Here is a 15,000-nt window from a genome sequence, read left to right on the forward strand (position 1 = left end):
TGCTTTGTACAAGGCTACTCATCACAGGTTCTAGAGTTCCTCCAGCTCCTCAGATGGCAGGCTGGAGCCATGGATGCAGTGAGCATTTCCTCTGTGGATCGCCACACTAAGGCGCTGAAAGTGGAGCAATGGGTCAAAATTGTAGTGGTGATCAAGATCTCTAGATTAAGAGCCCAATACTGTCACCATGGTGACACTGTTGGGCAGCGCCACTCATCCTGTGACTGGACACACCAATACTGTCCATCCCAATACTGTCACTATGAATATAGTGACAGTATTGGGAAGTGCCACTCATCATATGAGTGGACACACCACCATAGGAGCTTGCCAATAGGAAGCAAACCCTTCATCGTTCATCCTGTCACTTGTACCCAGACACAGCTGGGACTTTCTTAACTGTCTCAAGTGAACAGCTTTGCAAACAAAAAAATTAACATTCGTCAACCTTTAAAATTGTACGTTATCTTGCGGGTGCAAAATGGGGAAATATTTTAAGAACAGTATGTATATGTGACAACCACATTTGTCCTGATAATTTTTTTCAAGCTGGAATTTAAAAGTTCTTGAGAATTTTTGCATTTACGATTTCGTTGGGTAGGCAGTTTCAATGGGGTTCTTAACCCTATGTATTCAAAAGCATCTGTTGTTACTCCTACATTGTGGCTTGTTGAGCTTGAAACCTTTGCTCTTTGTTCGTGTTACATCTGACCTTTTGAAGAAATTGAATGAATCAATATCCTCCAAATTGTTCAGTATTTTAAAGGTTTCACTCTAATACTCTCGCATTTGCATATCTCTAAGCATATAGATTAGTTTTGGATTTAGATTAGATTTTCAATTCAGGTAAAGGTACATACATTGCAGATGAGTTACAAAGGGAAAGACAAGGGCTAGCGTTCACTAGCTCTATTGGAATAGAAACATCTGCAAGACAAGTGTTGGCAAAAATTCAGATAGCTAAGGGGACAGAGCCCGGCCTGCGGCTCACAAAGACCCCCAGGGTAAGGCTGAAGAACTAATACACAAGTTGAGTGATGCAGCATCATCCTCCTCCCTCCCTGCATAAGTAAGCAGGGAACAGCTCCTCCGACAAAATGACAGAAGGATTAGGATAACAAGAGCACAATCTAGTGATGACGAGTATGAGGAACCAATCACAGCCCAGGAAGTAAAGGGGGCTATGAAAAGGATAAAATTACAGCACCTGGTGAGGATGGCATCACCTACGACTTACTCAATGCGCTGGTGAAGTGTCTGGGAACCCAATACTCCACCTGTTTAACAAGTCATTCCTAAGTGGAGTGTTGCCCACACAATGGAAACATGCAATAATTGTTCCCATACCGAAACCCAATGACCCTGGCAATTACAGACCTATCAGTCTCATGTCATGCACTTGCAACATGTTCGAAAGGATCATCCGAAACCGACTATTGCACAAAATACGCAGGTTAGGGGATGTGGGTCAATGGATTTGTTAAAGGACGGAGCACAGCAAATTGTATAGTTAATTATCTGCCTAATGACACAGCTAAGTACTCCCAATAAACTCTCTCCTTGGGGCAAATATTTTAAATTTAAAATACAATACCTAAAGCCACTAATACGCATAGCGTTTCGGCCAAATATATACGAAGTAAAACCCAAACAAAAACCCATTACAGCAGAGTAGGACCCATAAAAGATGAGACTAACAATGCAACCCATCCTCGACTCTAGTCCATTACATTCAGCGGTCGACCCCACAGACGCATTCATAAATTTTAACATGCTGTTCATTCAAAACGGGAATTTTCTCAAGTATAAATTAATATTATAATATATTGGCATTTTGTGTATATATAGGCATAGGATAGGTTAGGTCAGGTGTTTAGGTTCTGTTGGCGTTTATTTGTATTTGTAGTACGTGGGTGAAGCAGTGATAGTGTTGTGATTCGAACAAACTTCGTCAGTGAAGCACTTGTTCCGGATATGTTCGAACGTCAGCAGTTGTGAGTCGTGTGTAAACCGCTTTTCATTCATAAACAGGGGGTTTGGCGGGTGCATGGAATCACTTTTGGATCTTTGTTTGGAGGACGGGCTGAACAATGTTAATTTTAAGTTGCACGATAAAAGGGCAGCAAACACACTGATCGAATACTTTACATCACTGTTCACACTAGAAAGCTTGAATGACATCCCATCACCGACACAAATGTTTGTCGGAGGTAAAGAGAATGAATTAAGGGAAATACCAATTACACGCTACACAATCAGGAAGAGCATTGACAAACTAAAAGACTCAAAAGCCCAAAGTGTGAATGTATTTCAGTCCCAAGTCGTAAAGGAACTGAACTGGCAAATTCACTATGTTTGTCAGTGAAACTCCTTTTCAGAAAATCCCTGGACCATTATCACCTGTTGAAGGTGATAATGAGACCTTACTAAGTGATCTAAATGAACTTCAAAAATGGTCAGATGACTGACAAATGCTTTTTAATGTCGATAAATGCTAGCCCTTACATGTGGGCCACAACAATCCACTTCAGAACTACCAAATTGACAGCACTACCTCACAACAGATAGATGAAGGAAAGGGCGTTTGAGTCAGAATGCATCATTTCGCCTTCTCGCCATGCCCTATGGCTGGGGGGATTGGTGCCCTGAAGCTACATCAACACCCTATACCCCCCCGAAGTGGCAAGGGGAGTTAGTGGACAATAATATTGCTCAACAAGTGGAAGAGGTAATTAAAAAAAATCATACCAGAGCTTCATCTCTCGTATCAGGAATGGATGAGGGCCACTAGGGGTAACAACACTGCAGACCAGGCATGACAGGGCGGATCTCATAGAAACCCATAAAATACTAAATTTGGAGGATGTCAATCCGGACAGTTTTTTCAAAAGGTCAGACGTAACACGAACGAGGAGCAACGGGTTCAAGCTCAAGAAACCACAATGTAGGACAGAAAACCAAAGATGCTTTCACCCATAGGGTTGTAAACCCGTGGAATCGCCTACCCGCACATGGCATAACTCTGCTTGGTATTAAAATGCTGTAGCGAGTAATCCTTATACTCGCTCCATTATCTCATTATCTTAATAGCATAACTAATTAGCACTAATTACAGAAGCTACAATCCTTTCCCCAATTACAGGTAATACTCTTCTCAGCTTGTTGGAGGGAGCTGAGGTGTAATTACCATATAAGCAAGCAATATGAGGAATGGAGGACAGTACAATTTCCACATTCAACAATGTAGCACTCGGCGTGTACAGTTCTAATCGACCCAAGACGCTACAGCTTCGACACAGAGCAGACAGCAGACTACGACCGCATCGAGCCGCCACGCTCTCGCTCCCCGAGTTCAGACACTCACAATTTGCCATTATCTTAATTTTATTGTACATGTGCTTGGGGTTCTACTACCCAAAATCATGCATGTCCCCTAATTATGCCATACAAATCTGCTATTAGAACTTTTACCTGAATAAACATTTAATATTCTTTATGTAAAGTAGTACTGTTAATTTAGTACTTGTGACGTGGATTGTTATGGCCCATATACAAGATCTTGCATTTAATTATAATTTACATTATAATTTGATGATGTGGTTTGTAATATTCTCATCTATGTTATGGGTATATATGACAAAACCTCATGTAAATCAGGTAGGTAGGTAGGTGTGTGGCAGTCCGTCTAATTACCCAAAGCTTCTTAGTACAGTATACGTAAGTAATGAAACTCTACGATATATTTACTCACTATATTGTTGGTGCTGAATGTAGAACATCATGAAAAAAAACTTATTTTTACTCTAAACTAACATAACTTTTATAGCAAAATTGGAATCATCTAATTACCCAAAGCCATAACATTCTCTCTTTAGCGCATTTATTATGCACCCTATACCCATCTTGTGAGCCGAAGTGAAAAGAGATACAGAGGCTTATTTATTGTAATGTTCCTGCATGCCAATGTGAGAAGGAATCCACAACATTTTTATATTTACCCTTTTGCTAAGTATTCTTATATATCTATGTCTAGCTTCCAAGACAAGCACGTTATTACATGATTGCAAACTGTTTATTGCTCGTAGTGAAGAAAGGGAGTCAGAAATAATTAAGCTGTCTACTTCAGTGTTGTCAATAATTTCGAGTGCTACCAGGCTTAGAATGTAGACTTCCTGTGTTGAACTGCGAGTTAAGTTTCGTATAATTTCGTTATAAAATATGATTATTTCAGAGTAAAAATGTGTATTTCCATGTTCTACATTCAGTACCAACATTATAGTGAGTAAATATATCATATTTCTTCATTACTTACGTAATGCTAGGAAGCATCATCTCAAATGAAGTAGTTTCCTGAACCTACTGGGCCGTCATATCTACACTTGAAACTTTGTACGGAGTCTGCCTCCACACACTTCCTGATGCATTCCATTTGTCAACTACTGATACTAAAAAAGTTTTCTGTATCTCATTTGGGCACTCATTTTTCATGTTTACCTTTTTTTTGTGTGTGTGTTTTTTGAAGGAAAGCAAAGAAATTGCACATAACTACAACTACAATTTATTTAATAAGCATTTCTAAACTAAACAAAACTTTGAGGGTAATTAATAAAAATAAAAACTAATTTGAAAACAAATCTTTCTTGAGCAACATAGGGATGCAAAATTAACATGACGATGATTTGGGCAAAGAACATTTGCCAACCCAGGGGTAGAGAATACTTGTTATTTTCTCTTTGCTTTGCTACTTAAAGCTACTCAAATCAAAGGGAAGAGTGTTTCTTCCATTTCTTCGTTGTCAGTCTGTGACTCAATACTGACTACACTGTTGTCACTGTCGGTCTCAGAATCCTCGGAATCTTGACTGTCTGTTTGAAATTTGTTGTACTCTACTTCCCTGTCTTCAGAAAACAGGTTAGTTGCCTCAAATAGTTTAATTTGATAGAATTTTTTCATATTTAGCAAGAGGGCCGTAAGTCCACTGGTTACATGCTGGAATGATGACTTCTTTATTGAGTATTTACCCGGTTCCTGTAAAACAAACACACATCATTATTTCAGGCATTTTTTAAATTAAATGTTTGTTTTCCTAACAAGTGTTTCATTTAAACTTTAACCAGTAAAAGTGATAATGATAATATTACAATTTGTCTACAAAATGCTTTTACTAATTTTACTTAGCTTAGACACAAACAACAATGATTAAGCTACCTGTTAAAATAATTACCAAGTAGCTATAATGCAATAACATTTATTTCAGTGGAGTAATTAAGTTAATATTGATACCTGATACTAACTTCAATTATCCAAGAGGGTGGAGCACTTTTGTTTTGTACATCATCTAGTCTTTGTGTTATCTCTTCAAGCTTTTTTCTGTAGAAATCCAAGTAACTTTTCATTTCCAGTTGAATGACATTTTGTTCTTTCATAGTCCTGTTGTACATATGCAGCTTTTCTGCAGCATTTCTCTTTTCTTGAAGATTAACTTAAAATATTCAAAAATAAAATATAAAGTAAATTATTTAATAAGGAACATGAACAAATCTGTCATTGTAGGATGCATGTATTATGTAACAACAATGCAATCATATGTAATCATTTTTAAAGTATCTTGTTAATATTATTATCTTAAAAATATAAATTAGGCATGGACTTCCATTTGTCCATTACCATAATGAGTAAGTTTGAATTAACATGTTAGTAGCTAACAATATTTATCCTCATTGACAAGGCCAATATGCACAGAAAAATAACTAAATATACTTACCATTATCAGTTGGTTGAGGAGTGTCATTATACCATGGAAAGTTGCCCTCTTCATCAATGTCCACACTAAGTTTTTCTGTATTGTCTTCATTGTAGACCGCTATCAGTTCCCTCAACTTTTTCCTGTCTGCTTCAATCTTTGCACGGTATCGTGATCTCATTTTGCTTGAAACTGAAAGAAACACTTTGTTACTAGTAAATAAGATTATAGTTGATAAATTTGTTTTGTATATACTTAGTAGTGAATACCTACACAAAAGTAGCAGAACACACTACATAAATATTTGCCAAGCACTTTTTTTTTAACAAGCTTAGGTATACACAGCAATGTGCTGCTATCCTATTATGTATGAAAGACAACAGTGTAGATCAAAAACCTCACAGGACAGCCAGTCATACATGGAATCTGGAGAGAATATGAAATGTAAGGCTGATCTATTAGCCTCCACTAACAAAATCGGGGTACAGCACAAGAATATCTTCCAATATTCCTGAGTGTATGAAGTAATAACAAAACTCAAAGTACATCATACCATTTGTTCTGAAGTCATTGATAACAAGGCAATCACATATATAGTGATAGACAGTATGTCCTAGCTTTTGTTCACATAGTTTACAACTGGAATGATTTCCATTGGCAGATACATTACCTGCAGGCACCTGCCATAGATATTGATATCTCAACTTAATTTTGACAATTACCTATAATTACATAGGACAACACCTAAGTGAGATGGTATCCATACAAATCTACCTTAGAAATAAATGACATTAGATGTGTTTAGATAAAAAAAAAGTCATTGTTTTCTTGAAGTATTTTACAAACACTAAAAGATTTCTGTTTGTTTTATCAGTCCCTAACTTATACATAAGCTTTAACATACCTGCTACACCGGATATTTGGGATTTCTTGGTTCTAATTGAGTCACATACTAACTCTATCCCCTTTTGAACATCATTTTGAGAAACTGATCTGTTGAGAATAGAGGATACTGTTTACTATAATGTTTACTAAATTCAAACATGTAAAGACCCTGATTAATTAAAAAAAATTAACTTAAATTTTTAGGCAATGGTCATAATGGCATTTTATGATGGCTGACAATTATTGTACAAGAACTAAACAATTAAAATAATAAAGAAATGTTTTGGCAATTTTATGATTTATGGTACTGCATTGATTTTACAGTACAATAACCTTGTTAAAATATATAAGAGTATTTCAAAACAGTGTTTCTTACTATATATTTTACAAGCAAACCTTTTATTTAAACTCTGGGCTAAGTTGGTTAACTCTGCAATCCAGATGAGAAGTTGTTTTTCATCAAGAGATAAGTCAGCTAACTCCTTTCTTATTAACTCTGCAGCTTCTTTTGCCTATCAACAGGAGGAAAAACTGTCCTGTTAGTATAATAAATGTTGCAATTTTTATTTAATATTTTGATATTACAAAAAAAAAAAACAATCCTTATGAGCCTAACTCTGATGAAGGCTGTTTAATGGCAGTAAATGTTATTTTTATTTTTATTTTTGAATGTTTTTTTTTTTCCTGTGCACTTATATTAGTGATTCATGATCATTGTTCCATATATTCAATGAATAAAGCAAATTACTTGCCTTACAAAATCTTGAAGCTAGAACACGAGCTAAAGAGTCATGTTTACGTTGGTTCCAAAAAAATGAAGATTCACTAAGTTCTTCTTCACGCTCTGAAAAAAAGGGACAAAAAATAACTCCCTTCAATGAATATGTAAAATGAAAATAATTCACTTTTATGCAGGCGATGAGTCACAATAACGTGGCTAAAGTATGTAGACCAGACCACTCACTAGAAGGTGAAGGGACGACGACGTTTCGGTCCATCCTGGACCATTCTCAAGTCAATTGTGATGAGGAAGTAGAGACAGGCAATAAATAGGCTAGAGAGAGCTGAGGAGCAAAGTAAGGTGTATTTTAGGGGATAGTAATAATAATAAGAGCTGCAGAGGGGCCTATTGGCCCATACGAGGCAGCTCCTATTATAACCACCAAATGAGAAGGAGATAGGAATAAGAAGACGATAGCAAGGGAGCGTAGGAGAAGACAATGAACAGAAAAAAGGGAGAAGAGTGAAAGAAAAGGAAAGAGAAAGAAAAGATAGATAAATGGAAGGGGTAAGCTTATGTTAGGTCACGTTTGTTAGAAAGATTACAGCATTTGAGTATATACTGTGAAAGGGAAGAGTCCACAGCAACAAAGCCAGGACTCAAGTTCATGTTGGGTACATTGTGTATTAGAGCCGATTCAACAAGACGGCGTCTGTGGAGAGTAGAGGCAGGAAAGATTATTTTGGAGGAAGACCAATCTATGGGATGATTAGAATCCCTCATATGGCAGAAGGGAGCATTGTTAGTGTCTGCTGACTTGACACTTCTCTTGTGTGCTTTAAGTCTGTCATTCAGTGTACAGCCAGTTTCGCCAAAGTATTGTACCAGATGAACAGGAAATAGAGTAGACACCAGCAGCAGGAGGAGCATTTTTTTTTTTTTTTTTTTGAGGAGCACTGTGAACTAGATTGCTACGAAGTGTGTTAGTTTGTTGGTGTGTTAGTTAGTTCTTATTCCTATCTCCTTTTCATTCAGTGGTTATAATAGCAGCTGCCTCGTATGGGCCAATAGGCCATCTGCAGCTCTTATTATTATTACTATCCCCTAAAATACACCTTACTTTGCTCCTCAGCTCTCTCTAGCCTATTTATTGCCTGTCTCTACTTCCTCATCACAATTGACTTGAGAATGGTCCAGGACGGACTGAAACGTCATCGTCCCTTCACCTTCTAATGTGTGATCTGGTCAACATTCACTTTTATACTATCTATAATTTACTTGCTATATTAATCAAATCCAATTCATATACACAAAGTTGTAGGGTGACACCAGGTGTTGCTAGTTACTGAAGTCATCTTCATTACACATAATAAATATCACTAACAAGTTTTAATAGATTATACCTTCCTCATTGTACCAATGCACTATAAACTAACCGGCTTTCAACATGTTTTTGGTGGTACTGTTGTACCGCGACATATAGCTGAAAATTTGCTCGGTTTCTTCACCTGTGGTCAAACCACTTCCATGCTGCCAGCGTCCTCCATACAAGACCTATAATTAAGATGTAACACACTGTAAAATAATTACAAGGAAAGAATATTAGTCGATTGCTCAAAAATTTAATTATGACTAAATACTTTATTCTGATTAATAGCTTTTTAACCCTAAAATAACGTTACATTTATACCCGTTACTTTGACAAATGATAATTATTTACCTGGCAATACCATGCATGTGCTTTTGCATGCAAAACCCCTAGGAACGGCTTTGTCTCCAGTAGGGTGAATTTTTTATTTTTTTCTTGAATTTTCAGGGCCCATGGCCAGCACTGTACTGGCATATGATGTCCTGGCAGATGTACTTGGCACTTTTGAAGTAATTTATATGGAGATAGTGTGCATAGCCAAAAACCTCACCACGAGTCATATTGCACATTTTGAGAATTACACCATGCCGGCATGATGCAAGGTTTATGCCAGTCTGGTCCAGGGATTTGTGTGTATACGATTCGTTTCGTGCCGCTTTCCACAACGAGACACCACAATTTTGGCTGTTCTGCAAATCAAATATAAATGATATATATTATATATTTATATAATACTGTATATATATATATATATATATATATATATATATTAGTATATTTTGGTAGCAGTCTTTCCTGTAGACATATATTATTAAATATGACCGAAAAAGTAAGATTAATAATTCTAACACGAATTTTCTCAATCTTTCGTACATTATGCTTCACTGTTGGAGGTAAATCAAAAATCACTTCTCCAAAATTCATTTTTATTTCTAGTCTGACGCGACACGGGCGCGTTTCGTAAAACTTATTACATTTTCAAAGACTTCACAAATACACAACTGATTAGAACTTGCGTTTCCCTGATTTTATATCTACATTTGAGTGAGGTGGGAAGGGTGATGTGGCATTACATTTGAGTGAGGTGGGAAGGATGATGTGGCACTAACACAAGACAGAACACTAGAGGATATTAATAGGGTATTAAAAGTATCAACACAAGACAGAACAGAAACAATGGGTATTGAATAGAAGTGTTTGTAGAAAGCCTACTGGTCCATATTTCTTGATGCTTCTATATTGGAGCGGAGTCTTGAGGTGGGTAGAATATAGTTGTGCAATAATTGGCTGTTGATTGCTGGTGTTGACTTCTTGATGTGTAGTGCCTCGCAAACGTCAAGCCGCCTGCTATCGCTGTATCTATCGATGATTTCTGTGTTGTTTACTAGGATTTCTCTGGCGATGGTTTGGTTATGGGAAGAGATTATATGTTCCTTAATGGAGCCCTGTTGTTTATGCATCGTTAAACGCCTAGAAAGAGATGTTGTTGTCTTGCCTATATACTGGGTTTTTTGGAGCTTACAGTCCCCAAGTGGGCATTTGAAGGCATAGACGACGTTAGTCTCTTTTAAAGCGTTCTGTTTCGTGTCTGGAGAGTTTCTCATGAGTAGGCTGGCCGTTTTTCTGGTTTTATAGTAAATCGTCAGTTGTATCCTCTGATTTTTGTCTGTAGGGATAACGTTTCTATTAACAATATCTTTCAGGACCCTTTCCTCTGTTTTATGAGCTGTGGAAAAGAAGTTCCTGTAAAATAGTCTAATAGGGGGTATAGGTGTTGTGTTAGTTGTCTCTTCGGAGGTTGCATGGCTTTTCACTTTCCTTCTTATGATGTCTTCGATGAAACCATTGGAGAAGCCGTTATTGACTAGAACCTGCCTTACCCTACAGAGTTCTTCGTCGACTTGCTTCCATTCTGAGCTGTGGCTGAGAGCACGGTCGACGTATGCGTTAACAACACTCCTCTTGTACCTGTCAGGGCAGTCGCTGTTGGCATTTAGGCACATTCCTATGTTTGTTTCCTTTGTGTAGACTGCAGTGTGGAAACCTCCGCCCTTTTCCATGACTGTTACATCTAGAAAAGGCAGCTTCCCATCCTTTTCCGTCTCGTAAGTGAAACGCAGCACGGAACTCTGCTCAAATGCCTCCTTCAGCTCCTTCAGCTCTCTGACCAAACTAAGTTCCAAAGGGTAACGAAGGACACTACAGCCGAATTAAAAGCAAAGGTCAACAAACTGATCGAAACTGTGAACGCCAAGAAATCCGGACTCCACCTGCCAAAGATCATTGGGGAATATAAACCTGGATATGCGTATGGAAATGTCAAGACGCACAAGCCTGGAAACCCACTTCGGCCAATCATTAGCCAGATACCCACACCCACGTACAGATTGGCGAAGCGACTCAACGGCCTGCTGACTCCTTATGTTCCTTGCGCCTTCAGCCTGAAGTCTCCAAAGGAATTTGTGGACTTACTGCGGGGCGCACGGGCCACAGGGATAAGAGCCTCGTTGGACGTAGAATCGCTGTTTACCAACGTACCTGTGGACGAGACAATCGGAATGATAGCCGACAGAGTGTATCGTGATCCAGCCTGTACTCCTCTTGACATGCCAGAAAGTATTCTGAGGAAACTACTCCAAGCTTGTACTAAAGAGGCACCCTTCTTGAGCCCGGATGGGCACATGTATAAGCAAGTAGATGGGGTCGCCATGGGTTCTCCCCTAGGTGTCCTGTTTGCAAACTTCTACATGGGTACCATCGAGCAAAAAGTCTTAGTCGACATGAACTTGAAACCGGCCTTATACTGCAGGTATGTTGACGACATTTTTACACAGGTACCTGATGTCAGACATCTGCAGGAGCTGAAGGAGGCATTTGAGCAGAGTTCCGTGCTGCGTTTCACTTACGAGACGGAAAAGGATGGGAAGCTGCCTTTTCTAGATGTAACAGTCATGGAAAAGGGCGGAGGTTTCCACACTGCAGTCTACACAAAGGAAACAAACATAGGAATGTGCCTAAATGCCAACAGCGACTGCCCTGACAGGTACAAGAGGAGTGTTGTTAACGCATACGTCGACCGTGCTCTCAGCCACAGCTCAGAATGGAAGCAAGTCGACGAAGAACTCTGTAGGGTAAGGCAGGTTCTAGTCAATAACGGCTTCTCCAATGGTTTCATCGAAGACATCATAAGAAGGAAAGTGAAAAGCCATGCAACCTCCGAAGAGACAACTAACACAACACCTATACCCCCTATTAGACTATTTTACAGGAACTTCTTTTCCACAGCTCATAAAACAGAGGAAAGGGTCCTGAAAGATATTGTTAATAGAAACGTTATCCCTACAGACAAAAATCAGAGGATACAACTGACGATTTACTATAAAACCAGAAAAACGGCCAGCCTACTCATGAGAAACTCTCCAGACACGAAACAGAACGCTTTAAAAGAGACTAACGTCGTCTATGCCTTCAAATGCCCACTTGGGGACTGTAAGCTCCAAAAAACCCAGTATATAGGCAAGACAACAACATCTCTTTCTAGGCGTTTAACGATGCATAAACAACAGGGCTCCATTAAGGAACATATAGTCTCTTCCCATAACCAAACCATCGCCAGAGAAATCCTAGTAAACAACACAGAAATCATCGATAGATACAGCAATAGCAGGCGGCTTGACGTTTGCGAGGCACTACACATCAAGAAGTCAACACCAGCAATCAACAGCCAATTATTGCACAACTATATTCTACCCACCTCAAGACTCCGCTCCAATATAGAAGCATCAAGAAATATGGACCAGTAGGCTTTCTACAAACACTTCTATTCAATACCCATTGTTTCTGTTCTGTCTTGTGTTGATACTTTTAATACCCTATTAATATCCTCTAGTGTTCTGTCTTGTGTTAGTGCCACATCATCCTTCCCACCTCACTCAAATGTAATGCCACATCACCCTTCCCACCTCACTCAAATGTAGATATAAAATCAGGGAAACGCAAGTTCTAATCAGTTGTGTATTTGTGAAGTCTTTGAAAATGTAATAAGTTTTACGAAACGCGCCCGTGTCGCGTCAGACTAGAAATAAAAATGAATTTTGGAGAAGTGATTTTTGATTTACCTCCAACAGTGAAGCATAATGTACGAAAGATTGAGAAAACTCGTGTTAGAATTATTAATCTTACTTTTTCGGTCATATTTAATAATATATATATATATATATATATATATATATATATATATATATATATATATATATATATTTATATATATATATATATATATATCTATATATATATATATATATATATATTATATATATATATATATATATATATATATATATATTATATAAATACAGTATATATAAAATATATAATAAATAATGAAAAGAACCTAACCTGATGGGTTATATGAAAGTGATATAGACCAACAGAAATATAGCATCTTACTCAATATGGCTTCAGACCCCAAAAATCACCATTTATATGGTGCATGTAGCTCTTGACAAACGTTGAGTACTCTATGTTTTACTTGTTGACTTGCCTGTGGGTTAAAAAAACCTAACTACTCGTTATAATATATATATTAACTCTGTAAACTGTAAGACATCATGACTGTCTTTTCCCAATGGTGTAGTGGGTTAAGAACACTCGCCTGGCGTTTCGCGAGCGCTTTGTCCTGGGTTTGTATCCTGGCCTTGGAAGATTTACTGGGCATCAACCCTTAACTATGGCCCCCCCCTTCCTGTTTACCCAACAGTAAAATGGGTACCTGGTTGTTAATGGATTTGGTGGGGTCATATTCTGGGGAACATAGGATTAACGACTTGCTTGAAACACTATGCGTGCTAGTGGCTGTACAAGAATGTTAAAAGTCTTATATATATAAATAAAAATATAAAATCTATGTACAGTTTACAAAGTCTGTACACATAATATTTACCTTTGTTTTTAAGCTCTCTATATGGTTAAGGTGATTAGTCACATCATTGTCAGCAGCAAAGACACGCTCTGAATAATATGATTCCCTCAATCCTCTGAAAGAAACAAAATGACAGTATTTACATAATTTACATTCATTTGTTTTCAATTTTGATGATTGTGTAAATATATATTACTTAATGTTGTAATACATGAATAATGCTATTATGTATTGCATGTAAGAATTTTTCAGATATTGATATACTTACATAACGAATAATGTATTGTGATATATAAGTTGCCCTAATAGAAATGTATTAATTGTTGAAAAATAAAAATTTATCTTACAAAAGGAAAATTATTTAAGAACTGTACCTTCCAACTTTTTCATATCGGAATAACTTTTTGTTGCCATCAATATGTATGGCAAATGGGTTAGTATGACAAGCAGGGCACACGGTCTTATTGTAGCTTTGGACATTTGCAAGTTCATACTGCATAAATCTCCACTCCTGGAATGTTCTTTTAGCAGCTTCAAAGTTGATGCAACCATCCTGAAGTATATACTGGTTCCCAGCCTAATACTGGGAACCTTGTTCCCAGCGTAGTGCTGGGAATCTAGTTCCCAGCACTAGGCCCAGATGTGGCTAAGCCATGCAAGTTGCATGAGTTAGCCATATATATTGGGGGAGTGGGTAGCACAAGTAACAGTGCAAGTTTGAAGAACTATGTAGGAAACTATAAGGATGAAATTAATGCTTTTTAGTTTTACTTTTGAATAATGTTTTGAACAGCTGGACAGCTTTTAATTCAATAAAGAGTTTACCAATTAGGAGCAATAACCAATTACTTTATTTGCATAGAGAGTTTGCACAGATTTAGTTTGACTCGGGGGATATCAGAGAGATATTGATTTCTGGTGTGGTGATTATGGGATCCTTTACATCTATCAAGGAAGAGTTTCAGATCAGGATGTGCATTTAGGAACAAGGTTTTGTACATGTAAGTGGCACAAGAGAATGTGTGGAGTGGGTTCATATTTTTATGTATTATTATATATACAGTTTAATGTATACAGGTACTTACATTACATATATAAAATTAATAAATACTTACTCTTCCATTACGAGAGCCAAGCGCTTGGAGCGCTATTAACAAGGATTTCATTGATAAACCTGGACTGTTCCTTTTAAGGAAATGCCAGTTGTTCAGGAGTTTGGTGCTGAAGAATGTGTTACTTTTCCTGGCTGATGAGCAGAAGTATCCACCATTATACTGTACATCTTAGCATCTGCAGGAAGGCTGTATCCACACTCTTGACACTCAAATATGGGCAGATAAAGGTCATACCTGCCTAGAAAG

General features: G+C 37.6%; 2 protein-coding genes across 5 annotated transcripts in view; both read right to left on the reverse strand.

The window, feature by feature from the left end:
• Positions 1-4,544: 4,544 nt before the first annotated feature.
• LOC123774186 (uncharacterized) lies at positions 4,545-14,930 on the reverse strand. Of its 3 annotated transcripts, XM_069314077.1 has the most exons (10): positions 14,755-14,930; positions 14,014-14,192; positions 13,661-13,754; positions 8,786-8,903; positions 7,381-7,472; positions 7,025-7,140; positions 6,648-6,736; positions 5,765-5,935; positions 5,295-5,482; positions 4,545-5,028 (listed from the first exon to the last, which is right to left on the reverse strand). In XM_069314077.1, exons 1-10 carry the CDS (start codon positions 14,803-14,805, stop codon positions 4,756-4,758), a joined length of 1,371 nt encoding a protein of 456 aa, XP_069170178.1. In that variant the 5' UTR covers positions 14,806-14,930; the 3' UTR covers positions 4,545-4,755. The 3 variants fall into 3 exon arrangements, with proteins under 3 accessions (XP_069170178.1, XP_069170184.1, XP_069170183.1); XM_069314083.1 differs by lacking the exon at positions 14,014-14,192 and having other exon boundaries at positions 14,755-14,898; XM_069314082.1 differs by lacking the exons at positions 14,014-14,192; positions 14,755-14,930 and adding an exon at positions 9,070-9,407 and having other exon boundaries at positions 13,661-13,683.
• Positions 14,907-15,000, reverse strand: part of LOC138357378 (uncharacterized) — an 8,836-nt gene continuing 8,742 nt past the window's right edge. Inside the window, exon 7 of one of the 2 annotated variants that reach the window (XM_069314096.1) lies at positions 14,907-14,988. In XM_069314096.1, the coding sequence (XP_069170197.1) occupies positions 14,909-14,988 (80 nt within the window). In that variant the 3' untranslated portion in view covers positions 14,907-14,908. The other variant, XM_069314091.1, reaches the window with a different exon arrangement.

Source organism: Procambarus clarkii, chromosome 7, assembly GCF_040958095.1.
Source record: "Procambarus clarkii isolate CNS0578487 chromosome 7, FALCON_Pclarkii_2.0, whole genome shotgun sequence".
Taxonomy (NCBI): Eukaryota; Metazoa; Arthropoda; class Malacostraca; order Decapoda; family Cambaridae; genus Procambarus; species Procambarus clarkii.

Coding starts and splice junctions, on each gene's coding strand:
- LOC123774186 (XM_069314077.1), bottom strand. CDS start 14,805: ATGAAATCCTTGTTAATAGCGCTCCAAGCGCTTGGCTCTCGTAATGGA. Junction 7,141..7,380: donor TAGCTTCAAGATTTTGTAAG/GCAAGTAATTTG, acceptor TCCTGTTGATAG/GCAAAAGAAGCTGCAGAGTT. Junction 6,737..7,024: donor GCCCAGAGTTTAAATAAAAG/GTTTGCTTGTAA, acceptor TATTCTCAACAG/ATCAGTTTCTCAAAATGATG.